This window comes from Euprymna scolopes, chromosome 12, assembly GCF_053919585.1.
Source record: "Euprymna scolopes isolate OS-2025 chromosome 12, ASM5391958v1, whole genome shotgun sequence".
NCBI classification, from domain to species: domain Eukaryota; kingdom Metazoa; phylum Mollusca; class Cephalopoda; order Sepiida; family Sepiolidae; genus Euprymna; species Euprymna scolopes.
The window spans coordinates 86,112,267-86,127,699 of record NC_136493.1 but is presented as its reverse complement, the minus strand read 5'-3'; the positions used below and the strand labels follow the sequence as shown (position 1 = coordinate 86,127,699).

Here is a 15,433-nt window from a genome sequence, read left to right as displayed (position 1 = left end):
CAAATCTTCCGCATCTTCAATTCCTCATGAATAATTGTGTGTACAGTTTCCACATTGACATCAAATTGTGCACTTATTGTCTCTATAGACACACGACGGTTCTTATCCATGAAATTCTTTATTTGGCTATTCAACTCTGGTGTTTTGACTTCCTTACTTCTCCCACACCTATCATCATTAGTGCTGTGACAACAGAATAATCTTTTCATTCTTTTGACTCTCAAGTATATATCTGATGCAGTAAGACACAGTCAATCAACAGAGAACCACATCTGTCTATATAAAAACATAAGATATGAACGGATACATACTTAAGAGTCAAAATGAAAAGAATATGCTATTGTCACCGCCCTAATCATTATCCCTAGCACACTCCCTGCCTTCTTTGAATCTTTTATGCCATTCAAAAACTGATGCTCAATTCAGGAAAGATGGTCCAGAAGCATGTTCCATATTTCATTTTTAAAATTCACCAGCTGTGAAAATCAGACTTTAGTATGATGTATTCCAATTCCTGCTGTAGATGTTCATTTGAACTTGAAATTATAAAAATTGGTCAGTCATCTGATAAGACGTATAGCAATAACATACTGAATTTTAGAGTTTACAACAATTTAAAATACCTGTTCAAAAAAGTTTGGAAACTTATTGAAGGCACCTCCTATCAAGTTCATTTATAATTTGGAATATTTATATCAATACCCACTGAATGGTAATTGCCAATAGTCATATAGCAATACAAGCTGAATAGTAATTAATTGTAGTTATATATTAATACATGTTGAATAGTAGTGGCCACTTGTTATATATCAATACATTCTGAATAGCAGTTACTAATATTTACATTAATAGAAGTTTCATTCTAGTTTCCAATTGTTATATCAATACAATTTTAATTACATTGAGAGTTATATATCAAGTTCGTTTATATTCTCGAATATTTATATCAATACAAGTGTAATAGTAGTTGCCAATAGTTATATATCAATAAAATTTGAATTGTACAAATAGGAAAAAGCTTACATAATTCTCTCTCTCTCTCTAATAAGAATGCTAGATGAAGAAAACTTGGCACTAAAGAGGTTCACTTTGCATTTCACACATGCTTAGTATTTGCCAATGGTTATTGACAAAACCAAAACTGATTAAATCAGAACATAATTGCCAGTATTTTGACCAAACCATGCTTAATTCCTGCTAAGAACCTAACAAATGAATAATTCGTTGAATACAAAGTACCTTGTTGCTAATAGTTTAATAAATCAGTTTGCAAATTGCTAATAATCAGGTCAAAAATTCAGTTATTTACAAAACCACAAAAGATCAATCCAACATTTTTATTGCAATACTTTGATAAATCCCATTTTATTCTAATAATGTTGCAATGAGATGGTGTAATCGTTTTTTTTTTTCTATTTGCAAAATTTATCAATGATGATGAAGACAATAATCAAAGACAATATTAAAACTGAAAGGATTATAGTTTTGTTTTGAATTAAATACCAAACATGAATTAAATACCAAACATGAATTAAATACCAAACATGAATTAAATACCAAACAAAAATTAAATATTAAACTTAAATTAAATATTAAACATAAATTAAATATCAAAAATGAATTTAATACAACACATAAATTAAATATCAAACATGAATTGAATACCAAACATAAATTAAATATTAAAAAACTATGCAAATTAGCTCTTTTAATTATTTTTTATTTTCAGTTGATTCTTCAAGATAACCAATTCCAGTCCACCATGGAGAGTGAAAATGAGGAAGAACGGCTTCCATTTCAAATCTTGAAGACAATTTACCCGACACCATATTTACAGGAAGATGCACAGATAGAAATCATAAAGGTATTCCTTCTTGTCAGACATTTTGTTTTTGTTATGTATAAAAAAAGTCATTCTTATGTTTTTAATTGCATCTAAGATTCTTTAGAAAAGGTTCTGTCCATAGGGCAGTCAGTTAGTTTTTCATGTTCAACTTTTAAACAGTATTTTCGTTAAATAGAATTGTAAACCTAAACAAAATGTACATATTCAGATAATGCTTTCAAAGTCAAAAACATTTTTATTTATCCTGGTGTGTCAGTGTGTTTTAAATGTCTATTAGTGGTGAGATCAATAATTACCTGGGAGAGTGTGTTTTTAAATATGTGACAAAGTATTGCATCGGACCAATCATAATCTATTGATAACAGTAAGATTTTAGTTTAAAAAATTGCTAACAGATTTTAATTTTGATGCAAATTTGATGCAGGTTTCAATATCAACATGAATTATATATTTCTCTTGGTCTGTCTGTTCACTTTTCCTCAGAAACTACTAGGCTGATCTGGCTGAAATTTTGTTTGTCCTTTATGATTAGGTGAAGTGAACTAGGTATTATGTTATTTGTTTGATAAATAGTTAAGGATTAATGGGGATTAGTCACTGCAGTACCATGTATACTCTAGATGTTTCCTCGGAAACTACTGGTCTAATCAGCTTATGGACTTTTGTTATGGTAAGGTGCAGTGAACTAAGTATTATAGTATCTGGTTGATGCATATTAGGGTTTTATAGTATTTAATGCATAAATGAGCTCTGATTGAACCATATTCAACCATCAGTTTGATATAAAGCACTAATTCTAAGTCAATGGGCTATAACTTTTGGTAATTTTTTCACAAGGTAAACAGTCCATTGTATATATATATATATAAATATATATATATGTATATCTCAGAAAATCTATAGAAAAGTTTAAAATAAAAATAGAATTACCTCCTCTTAACAGTGTTCAAATTTATTACAAAAATTCAAACACAACAGCCGCTTTACAGTGGACAGCTAAGAGAGTGGATATATGTTTCTTCACTGATGATGAGTGATGCACTTGAAAGGATGTTTGGGTTAAATACCATCTACAGTTAAAAAAGAGGAAAGAAAAAATAAATCAATCAGGTAAATAAAGGAATATTATTGAATTATTTATCTGCTTACAACGACTGTACATTCCTGCATATATATATATATATATATATATACACACACACATATATATATATATATATATATATATATATATATATATATATATATATATATACAGGGTGTTTCAAAAGTCTTGGAAACATTACAAATGCGTATATCTCGTTACGTTCCCAAGACTTTTGAAACACCCTGTATAATATTTATAATTCTAAGCCCCTTTAAAATTATTAAATTTGAACCCTGTCTGGAGAAAATAAATCAAAAAGCAGTTAACTAGCGATATGCAACATTCACGCCTTCTGGTTGTTAGAACACTCTCTGGCTGCTTTACTGGTATGTCCGCATTTGGCATTTATAGGTGTTTAATTTTCCTTAATTTTTGTGTTAATTAGTGCTGAACCAGGGGTATCACCCAAACAAATGGAGTCAAAGGTGATTTTGTAGCTGGGTTCAAGTACCTGGATCAGTAGTAATTATCACTTCCGGCACGGATAATTGCAAAAGCATGAAACATTAGTGTCTGTATGTATAAAAATAATCATATATATATATGTGTCTGTGTGCATGTATGTATGTGTGTGTATATATATATATATATATATATATATATATATATATATATATATATATATATATATTTATATAAAATGGGTTAAGAAATTCCAACGAAAGAAAGATGTATATTTAAATAAGGGGGTAGTCACCAACAATGTGTATTTTTTAACATTATTTTATTATTCCGTGTCTTGGTTTTTCATTGAGAATTATGTTTAAGACGTTCTGTGAAACGTCCTCGTCAGAAATTATTTTCAAATATATATATATATATATATATTACCATTTAAGCCTGGCATTGCCTGGGTGTTTGAGGGTGTATGTTGAGCAAAAAAAAAAAATTTTTTAAATAGTAGTAGGAAGGCAGGCTCGAACCCATACCACGAAGGAGTAAAAGAATGGGAAAAAAAACCTGACGTCTTTGCTGTTACAACCATCGCCAAACCGGAAGTGACTTATGTTTTAATTAAAGCTAGACAATCAAAAGATGACTTTAAAAAATATTGGCGAAAAAAGCAACTTTCCTCCTGTAGAAAAGTGCCCAGTTGAAGGTGAAGATAATAATGTTTTTAGCCAATTTTTCGATATTTGTCGTTTTAAAGGTCGACCTTAAAAACGTTACTGATCTTGGTAAAATCCGTCGCCCCTGTCGAAAGTTATAGGAAGACATGCAAACATACATACATTTATATATTGGTAACACAAAAATTTTCAACCCAAAATGATTAAAAAGCTTGCCCTATCTCTGGATACCCTTTATGTAAAATTTTAAATGTTTAGACCAGAAATTGTCTGAGTAATTTGGTAGAAACCGCAGAGATCAATTTTTTTTTAAATTTGACCTCTATTATGACCCCTTAACATTTATTGTTTGAGGCTCAAATAAAGTTCTTACGTTAGATCCATGTCCAAGAAACATATATCTAAAATTTCAACTGTTTAAACCCAAAATTGTCGGAGGAGTTTGGTAGAGTTTTCAAAGGTCAAATCGTTGAACTTTGACCCCTTAACAGCCAAATTTCTGGCCAAAAACCGATTACAAAGATTTTCCCAAATCTCAGTACCCTGTATATCAAATTCCAAGTCTGCAGACTTAAAATTGACAAAGTTATTGCATAGAGAAATGTACACACACAGACACGTTCACTTTTATAGATATATAGATATACTAGCATTTCAGCCCCCCAAAAAAAAGTGGTAGTAGGAAGACAGGCTCGAACCCGTACTGCAAAGGAGAAAAAGAACGGGAAAAGAACCTAATTTCTTTGCTGTTACAACCACCGCCAAACCGGAAGTGACGTAGATCTAAATTAAGGCTAGACAATCGAAAGGAGAGGATGACTTTCAAAAATATCGGCGAAAAAAGCGATCCCACCCCTGTTGAAAAGTGCCCAGTCGAAGGTGAAGAAGAAATTAATGTTTTTAGCCAATTTTTGATATTCATAAGGTCGACCTTAAAAACGATACTGATCTTGGTAAAATCCGTCGCCTCTGTCAAAAGAAGTTTTAGGCAGACATGCAAACATACATACATATATACATACATTTATATATTGGTAACTAAAAATTTTCGACCCAAACCGATGAAAAAGCTTGCCCTATCTCTGAATACCCTTTATGTAAAATTTCAAATGTTTAGACCAGAAATTGTCTGAGTAATTTGGTAGAGACCGCAGAGGTCAAATTTTTTAAAGCTTTGACCCCTATTATGACTCCTTAACATTTATTGTTTGTGTGCATGTGTAAAAAAACTTTTGTTGTTAAAACAATTACAAAAACATAATAAACATTATAGAATGCAACTTTACGTAAGATAAATATACATTTTTTCAGTAAATTTACAGTATATATTTTTTTTTTTATTGTATTTTTATGTAAACAAACTGAGCTACAGCCTAGAAAATACATAAATATATACTAGCTCTACCCGTGGCCGGGTAGAGCTAATATATATATATATATATATATATATATATGTATATATATATATATATATATGCTTGAACTAGTATATATATAATTTTTACTTACTTTATGTAAATATAGTCATATCTTGCTATGATGTGCAGACCGTTTCGATCATTATTGAAGGCAAGAAAAAATTTTGAAAATTAAAAATAGCTGAAGAACTTTTTATAATTTTAGAAGGAAATATTTTGCCATGTATAATGTGTAGCATGGTTTAAAGGTTTTATGGTATGAAGTCGAAAAGCATAACTTTTACAACTGTATATTCTGTTAAGAAAAGGAGGGCGTGTTCAAAAATTTGTGTTTGTGTAGTTAGCTTAGAGAGAAGAAGAAAGAAAAAAAGGAAGGGATACAAATGATAATGAGCATGGGAAGATAAAATCTAATGTTTTAAGGGGCGAATTAAATTGCATTTTTTTAATACTTTTTAATTATATCCAATTAAATTTTGAATACATACAATTGCTGAAAAAAAAAGGCATAAATTCATAAAGATAAATTATGTTTTCAAAAACAGTATAGTATTTTATTTAGATAAGACTGTCTAATTAAAGGGATCACAAGTAATTTTAAGTAGAATTTTGGAAATTTTGGAAAACTATCTAGATTGGAACCCCCCCCCCCTCTTTTATAAAAATGAATAAATAAAAATTTAAAGCACAATATGTGCATGTATGTGTGTGTGTATATATATATATATATATATATATATATATATATAGTCATCCACATACAGTACTGTTTCGCTGTTTCACAGCTCGCCAGTGTGGCTAGACAAGCAACTACCTCAAGCCAGGATCGAAACCCGATCACCCAAATGACAGTCGGAGCTTCTAACCATTGTACTATATGGCTGCTGCTATGCAGGCAGTGAATTAACAATGTATTGACATTGTCCAAATACCTAAACTCAATTTGTTTATGCAAAGAACATCGCTTCATACGCTAATGGTAATTTGTATATCACTTCCCAAATACTCAACCTAGGATAGGGAGCATTATGAAAAAAAACTTAAAGTCAAAATAATTACTATCTGGTAAATTTCTTAAATGCATAAATTCATTAAGATACAAATTAAAAAATTTCATTGGATATAACTAAAAAGTATATTAAAAAAAATGCAGTTTTAGTTGGGCCCCTAAAAAAGTAGATTTAATCTTTAAAAAAGTTGCCGTAAGATTCTAAAAATAAAAAAATTGAATAAGTTTCCCCCGAATTGGAGACACAGATTGGCCCTGGCCCAATTTCAGTGAACTGCTCCTAATTGATAAATGCATCCCACCTCCACTGTCTACCTAATTTAAAATTGTCTGAAATATTGTTTTCTGACCTTCCTTTGCTCATTATCGTTTGTATTCATTTCTTTTCTTCTTCCTTTCTTCTTCTCTCTAAACTGGCTACACGAACCCTCTCCTTTTAAAATTTTCCTCTCTCACATGCATTCTCTCACTCCCTTTAATCTTTATACATCATCCCCACCAACAAATTTTTGAAATCCTCTCTTTTTCTTAACAGAAAACAGCCGTAAAAGTTATGCTTTTGGACATCATATCATAAAACCCTTAAACCATGCTACACTTTAGACATGGCAAAATATTTTATCCTCTAAAATTAAAAAAAAGTTCTTCAACTTTTTTTAATTTTCAAAAATTTTTCTTGCCAGATGAGATCAGTAATGATCAAAACGGTCTGCACATTGTAACCAGATATGACTATATTTACATAAAGAAAATAAAAATTATAAATTTGTTCTCTTTGATTGAGCACTATCAACGACCCTTGTTGGAATTCAATGGTTCTAATCTTTTGAATATTTTCCACCTGGAATAAATATATTTTCACCTTGGAAAATATTTTCTGTTAAAAATGATTTCAAATGTCTATTTTGAATTGAAAGAATTACAATCTGTAACTTCAACTCAATCATTTGTTAATTTCAAATTAAGGTTTAAATAAATTGTATCTTGCTTGAAAAAAAAATCAGATTTTCTTGTGCTTTGATTATTGTTAAAAATTAATCAATGATTTACAAAATTCCATTTCTAATTTCCATTCTTTAAAAAAATTATTTTCAGTTGCTTTTAAATATGTCTTTATCATCGGCCTGGTGTGTCAATTCTAAAGTGATTACTGAAATCTCACAGGTAAGAATTTTTTTGCATTTAGTTTCATCCATTCAAAATAAAAATATGAAAGAAAAACGTGAGCTATTTTAAACCATTTATTTTCCTGGCATGTTTTACTGAAAAAACAAAGAACTTTTTTCAAAGTTATAAAAATAACTTTTTCTCATATTGGCGTTTTTATTTGAGCAGATACTTAAATGCATAAACCAAACCATTTCACTTTTCTTATAATAAACTTGTATTATAAGTTAATGCATATATTACCTGCAACAAGACAGGTTTACAAGTATAAATCAGTTAATCTTTTTTATTTTATTGTTTTTTGAACTAGTAATAATATCATATTTGAAATGACGCCTATTAATATTTTGATTTAATATTTTTCCCTGCCTTTTAATATTGTTCTCCATTAATGAAAACAGTGCTTCTTTATTATATTAGCAAAATTGAAAATATTGAATTTCAATTAAAACCAATCATATCTATTTGACATTTCGCAGTAATGAACATATCCAAAAATTACAAAAAAATAATAAGTTAGAAAATTAATTATTAATTAAAACAGTTTTGGAAAACAGTGAAAATTGAGTTTTGCTAAATTAGCTTAAAATTTTCAGTTTTCAGAAAATAATTACCTCCCTTGTTACGATTCAAACTCTTCTGCTCATTTTTTTTTTTTTTTTTGTAAAACTCAATTTTCACTTTGAAAACTATTTTCATTAATAACTAATTTTCTACTTTATTATTTTTTGTAATTTTTGGATATGCTCATTACTACGACATGACAATTCAGTAGGTACCATTGGTTTTACTTTAAATTCAGTATTCTGAATTTCGAATTTCACTCTTATAATGAAGAAGTACAAAAAAACTGTTCATAAAAACAATGTAGCACTCGTAGTAAACAGCAGAGATGAAAGAATCATTTATAATCTACCAACGATAGAAATGCAATGTGAGAGGACGGGATCAATTGTGCTTAATTTTCAGTTTATTTCCAACACATTCCACATTCCTGCAAAACAGATGTTGGTACTAGAACAGCTTTTGAACCAGACAAAACTGACTCTTTGTTTGGCGTTTTTTGGTCATTTATATTTTTGTGGAGCCGAATGTCGGTGGCAATCGACCTTGCAACTAAAAGATGACAAGAAAAAGATGAACGACAATGGCAAAGAAGAGATGACAAACACTGTAAATACTGTGGTGAACGAATATAAATCTGTCCAAGTTTATTTTCCAAAAACTAAAGGAAGTCAGAGGTTTTAGGCTGAGAGTTGGAGTCCAGCTGGGGGTCCAGCTGAAACGGTTACATTGTCGTCATTAGTAACTGCAGGAATGCGCTGACTTGCAATGTTTAGCTGATGGAATTTAGTAAGTCGGCAGTAGGTTGCTGCTGCTACTAGGTTAGGCTGCTGTTGGAAGGGGGGTTGGCTAACCCGTTTTTGCAGTGGCATGACTGCTGCTGTGTTGGGTTAGACCGCTGATGGGCCCAACTTTGCCGTTCAGCAATCTAGCCGCGACTGCCTACTTGTTAAAAAGGCCTGTTGTTTTTATACTCATCTGGTGAACGTAATTGTAGACAAAGTGGCTCCCAGTGTTGGTCATTGTTTTCGTTTTTGATTTATGTTTGTTTTCATTTTTTAATGTACTGTAAGGAGCCATCCGTCCAGAGGATATGCTTACTTGTCCATATGCAATCAAAGCTGATAAAATCGTGGATGTATTCAAGTTGGAATTGTATTCTTACAGTGTTTCACAAGATAATTATTCATGTCAATGTACTTGCCAAAGGGTCGTTGGCTGTGATGTTTATGTTTTGAATTTGGTTCTTTTTTTGATGAGTGGTGTCTTTTAGTTGAAACCGCAAGAATATAAACAGCCAGGAAATACTTAAGCGCTTAGTTGGCTAAGATCAAGAAATAAATGGCAACTCTGGATTTTTTATATGATCCCATAGAGGAGGATGTCGAATAAACATATATTCATCTTACTGTGTTCAGGTGAAAGAAAGAGAAAAATACTAACGTCATTCCATTCAGAGCTAGGCATAGGATATTCAAACTTGTACGAGTTTTTGTACTTTTCACTACAGATCCTTTTGTAACATTGCACGAAAGGTTATGTGAAAATACTGAGCTGTGAGCAAAATGATGTCACAGTAAGGGAAAAGAAGACTATAAGAAGGAGAGAACACATGTGAGAAGATGATCACGTTAGATGATGTTCGTGAGCATGTTCGAGAAGACGATCGCATGAGAAACGTCACAGCAGTAACGGGAAAATTAGGAAATAAATGTTGTTGTACAACAATAAAGGCGAGTTGAAGTTCTTTTCTATTCTTGATCTCCGAAACAATGTTAAAACTTTTTACATTTATAAAGTATTTAAAGATGTGTAACATTATGACAAAGTTGAAAACGAATACTTATTCGGTGAAAAGCAATTGAAAATGTCATGCATGTCCGTCTAATAGAAGAAAAAACAAAAGACTTCTATTCACAATTGTAGATTTGGGACTAATTTGCATGGCTGGTGACCGACTGACTTGAAAGATGAATTAAAATCAGATTGCAATTAGAGAGCCAATTTATTAAGTATTATTTCAGCATCTGAGGAACAAGAATTCTGTTTGAAATTTGTATTGTCATTCTAACCATTTTTTTTTTCTTTCTTTCAGTTAGTAACAAACCTGATAGTTAAAACGTCTTCAAAATATTTCAGACAAGTTTTTATCAAATTATATTCATTCAAATAAAATGAATTCAGCTCATAACTGAAAACGTTTTCGACAAATGAATATACTTGGTGACTCTGGTGAAATGTTTACCTGATTCCAAGTCTGTGTTTGAGTTGCATCATTTATGCTAATACTCCTGGGAAAAGTATAAATACCTCTATTCCCACTCCAGCTGTAGGTTAAATATTACAATAGAGTAACATGCAAGTTTTGGTAAGACAACTAATCCCAGAGAAGGAAAACTGGAATAATACCAGTTCTGGTAGTCCTGTGTGTTGACCATTCATTATGTTGAAAAGCAAAATTGTTTGCAGAAAATGGTTGGCAACTTTCAATTGTGAAAAGGATGAGGATGAAGAGATCACTTAAAAGAAGTAAATGTTAATCACAAAATCTTACATTTGATGTCTCTTTTATTCTTTCTTTTTATTTTACTTAAAAAGTTTTGGTGCCTGAACAGTATTTTTTATTTCAAATGCATATGCATAATATTTGCCAATAATCCACAGTAATCCAATGCACAAAATGCAAAGAAATATCAGCTGCATCAGTTTATACGGTTGACAAATAAATGATTTAGAACAATTTGTAATCTGGTCATTTTCTATTTTCAGTGTAAACAAACTCTAAATTTTTACTATAAAATAACTTTAGATCTTCATTTGATATTCATTGGTGAGCAGATGTTCATTGATTAAATCTTACCAGCTGTGCATACTATATATATATATATATATATATATATATATATATATATATATATATATATATATATATATATATATATATTCTCACTGAAAAATGATTTAATTAGATAATTGTAGATAGATATTACAAATATCTACAAAGAAAGTGCTAAATACATACATAAAAAAACTGAAATTACTTTATCCTTCCTCTTCACTTCAAAGACAAAATATGTTTTACTATCCCCATAGTCAAAACTTGGTGATCATATTTACAAAGAGATAACCCTCTGAAGTTATTACAATCACATTATTATCCCATCTGTCTTTATACATTTAATGCGACTTTAAAATAATCTAGGAAGAGAATTCAAAGTTGTGTGTAAATGTCTGAAGGAGTATGGGATAATAATGTGATTCTGACAATTGAGTCTCCTGTATTGCTGACATAACCCAGTTTTAAGTCTCTACAATTGTTATAGATTATTTCTTAAATAGAATATTCATGTAAAAACATGAAACTAGAATTACTGGATTAAAAGTTTGTTTTTTTTATTTCAGTTCTTTTCTTTCTTGCAATGTGATTTCAAATAATATTTTCACTCAAAAACAAAAAAATACATCAATTAGAATCTTTGATTTTGTTTTCTTTTCTAAATCTAAGGTTTCCGTTGCTTTAAAACATTGTGACATCTTCTATATTATTACTCTAGGTGTACATTAATGTTTACATTGGTGGTACGCTCAGTGTACAGACTGCGGTCAAAGCAACTATCACTCAAATGCTCAGCAGTTTCACCAAAAAATTGCAAGAAGTAAACAGTGGCGGAGAGCACAGGGTATGTTGTGCATATCACAGTGATAGGATTGGATGCAGTGACAAAAAAAAAAAACTGCATTGAATGCTCAACTTTTCTAATCCAATCCTGTTGGCTGTGATGACACTGCATGTATTAACGTTGTTGCCTTAATATTCTGCTGAAGCTTCACTAACAACTATTGTCTGTTTTTGTTTCAATATCTTTTCATTTGTGCAATTTTATTGATCTGTTGTTGCAATATTACTTTGCCCTAAAACTGCACTGCGAATAATTGCTGTTGTATATAATTGCTTCCATATTTGGTAAAAAAAAAAAACAAAAAAAGAAATTCACTCTACAAATGGAATGCAATAAAGTTTTAAAGTTACAGACTTTCGTATGTTTCTTGATTTTTTAGATAAGAAGTGATAATTTGTATTTTTTGATTATTCAAACTACTATTCTCATCTTGGGTGTTATTTTCACAATGTTTTGGTCGATATAACCTGCAACCTTCTTCAAGCACATCTTGTCAAACTCTGGAATCTGTATGAAAGTTCGAATGTAACCCTTTTTTAATCCATTGGATTAGTTTGCTCTCATTCTGTTAGCCATGACCATATAGAAATCTTAAGTAATCCATAATTGTATTCTTAGTATCGTCAGCACTGAGGATTGAACCATCAACCTCCAGAAGACTGTCACTTAGGACTGATAATTACTTAGCACTTATATCCATTACACTACATGGATTAACTAACGGTTCCATTCAAAATTTCATACACATTCCCAAGTTCAATAGAGATTATTATGTTCAACAAGATTCATTTGAAGAAGGTTAGGAGATTATATTGGTCAAAACATGACAATAACGGTTAAGGAGAGAACAGTAGTCAGAACAAGTTTCAATATATTAGCATTATTATGCTGTTTGTTTTTTAAGCAATACTTAAGATAGTGTTGCAAATGATTTTCAATATGTAAAGAATTTTATATGTAAAAAGATTAAAAAAAACATGAAAATAATATTTAATTTCAACCAAACAAAATTGTAGTTCAAAAGAGAAAATGTGCAATAAATTTCAACGGATTTTTGCAGACACTTTTGTACTATCGTTTATATATATATATATATATATATATATATATATATATATATATATATATATATATTTGTGAATGAATTTTTGCCTGCATCCAAACTGTTAGCATGGTCAATTTTATCAAATGTTGCATATATTAATCACAAAAGTAATCGATATTTTGAAGCTTAATAATCGAATCTTCTTGGCGTTGTCAGGGAGTTTTTTTTTTCTTTTTCATTCTTGTTTCACTCATTGATATGCTCTAACCTTCTTTTTCTCTTTTTTCTGAAAATATTCACATTTTTGCAACGATAATTCAATGGAGAAAGATATATCATTAAAAAAACATTGGTTTTGTAATAAAATCGATTGGATGTCTTATGAAAGGTTGAAATTTAAATCCTATAAATACTTTCAAGTTTATTGTTTTTTATCTCAAAATAATAAGAAAAGGTTAGAAAATACTATTATAATAAACTTTTTCTCACAATTGTCACTTGTAAAATAAATGTTTGGTTGGTTGGATTTGGGGTATCAGAAATTATTCATATTGATAGGATATTTGGAAAGCAAATGCCAATTCTTGTCTCATCACTGCAATATTGCATGTTTTTTTTTTATTGTACCTTTTTTACAAGTACTTTAATCGAATTTGCTCTAATGAACTCCTAGCACTTGTGCAGCCTTAAAATACATACTCCTCCTCACTAGCCCGATAAGCAGTAAAATCCCATCCTTTCACTGTAGAGATCCGTAGATGCTAGAAAGCCTTTACTCTAATAGTTTCTTCTTTTGAACTGTTAAACTTTGGAATTCCCTCCCTGTTTCTTGCTTCTCTGACTGTACTAATATGATAAAAGTTAAATGTAATGTAAACAAACCTCTTCTTTCTTCTCAACTCCTTACATAGTAACCACTTATGTCCAAGTGGCAGTATGCCTTGTTTAGGATGAATAAAAGTGAAAAAGAAAAAAAATGGGCAAAAAAACATAAGCAACATAATTTCATTGAATATAAAGGAATAGCAACAAGTGTTTTAGTTACAGCTTGAAATGATTTTGTAGATTTTGCTTTTTTGGTTTGTACTCCTGAGCTGACTTTGAGGATTAAAAAAAAATACCATGAAAGTTTGGTCTGTGACTTCAGTTTTAGTGTCTGTTCATGTACACAGTTACTTTGCTACTGGTGTAGGCAAGGAACTCTGGGTAACATCCATTAGTTATTTTTTGTGATAATACTGAACAGGATTTTTTTTTTAAATTTTTTTTTTAGAAATTATCAAATATTTACAAACTGTTCACCTTCAATCAAATTTCGTGTGAATAAAATAATTTTCAGTTAAAATTTAGATGAATTCTGCTTTTTTTGTTCTTCCATCTGTGCCATAATTATTTTTACGGACATTTTTGTCTGTGCTTTTATTAATTAAATTCAATTTTTTCTTGTGGAGGTATTTGGTTTTTATTTTTCTTATCTGCCGTCCTCTCCTCCCCACCTACCCTTTATTTGTCTTTTCTAATGTAGAATGTGTACCTTTAATGCTGATCAATCATCTTGGTAATTAATGTTTTCACTTGGAAAAAACAGAATGATGACACATGTTTTTGATATTGAAAAAACATTGAGGCATAAGAATTGATTTTTGCTTATTTGAAAAATTGTTATTTTTAGTTTTGCTCCTGATTTTTTTTCTCACACACAATTTTCATTTTCCTTATTTTAGCTTCAATGGTTTCAACAACTTGTATAAAATAATCGTTATTTAAGTGTTTATTATAATAATAATAATAATAATAATAATAATAATAATGCAAAGTGATAATGAATTAGTTTAGCTTTCAGAGTACAATAATTTGAAAATTAAGTTTTTGTGTTTTTTCTTCTGTAAAAAATCTAACAAGAAAACATTTTTATTGATGGAAAGGATTTTTTTAATACAAAAATTAGAAAATATTATCAGATACCATGGACGTTTTGCCCAAAAATAAATAAAAACCCATGTATACTTCAAGCCCTAAACCCCATGTTACCATTTTTTCTAATATTTTTATTTTTAATTTTGAAATAAGTAATTTTGCTGTAAATTCTGTATATTATGGGACTTAGCATATTATAATATTGAAATTCACATTTATGTGGTAGTATCATAAAATTCTTGTATTCAGCTGAAAGGAAAACAGTATACCAAGCATTAAAAAACAATTTTAGATTGTTTGGCAACAGTCTTTATGAATGAGTTCACAAATTATTCTTTATTTTTTTAATTTTCAGTGTGATTAGTCATCTTGTTTGATACCATCTTCTTGGTTGTCATGATGATGATTGGTCTCGTGTGATACACAGATAAGACTTAAAAAATACAGACTTATTTGTCCATTCTGTGCGGAACTGGACACATATCTGGTGGAGATTATTTAGAGATTGTCTTGCTGGTTCTTAATTAATTATCAATGATAAATATGACTATGTTTGTGCCCTAAATATAT

The 15,433-nt window shown here is 30.0% G+C and overlaps 1 protein-coding gene across 1 annotated transcript in view; it reads left to right on the top strand.

The window, feature by feature from the left end:
* Positions 1 to 15,433, top strand: part of LOC145291392 (brefeldin A-inhibited guanine nucleotide-exchange protein 3-like) — a 230,040-nt gene that overhangs the window by 52,180 nt on the left and 162,427 nt on the right. The window contains exons 3-5 of the mRNA XM_080137186.1: positions 1,730 to 1,864; positions 7,586 to 7,654; positions 11,776 to 11,901. Of these exons, the coding sequence (XP_079993312.1) occupies positions 1,730 to 1,864; positions 7,586 to 7,654; positions 11,776 to 11,901 (330 nt within the window). The remainder of the gene's footprint in view (positions 1 to 1,729; positions 1,865 to 7,585; positions 7,655 to 11,775; positions 11,902 to 15,433) is intronic.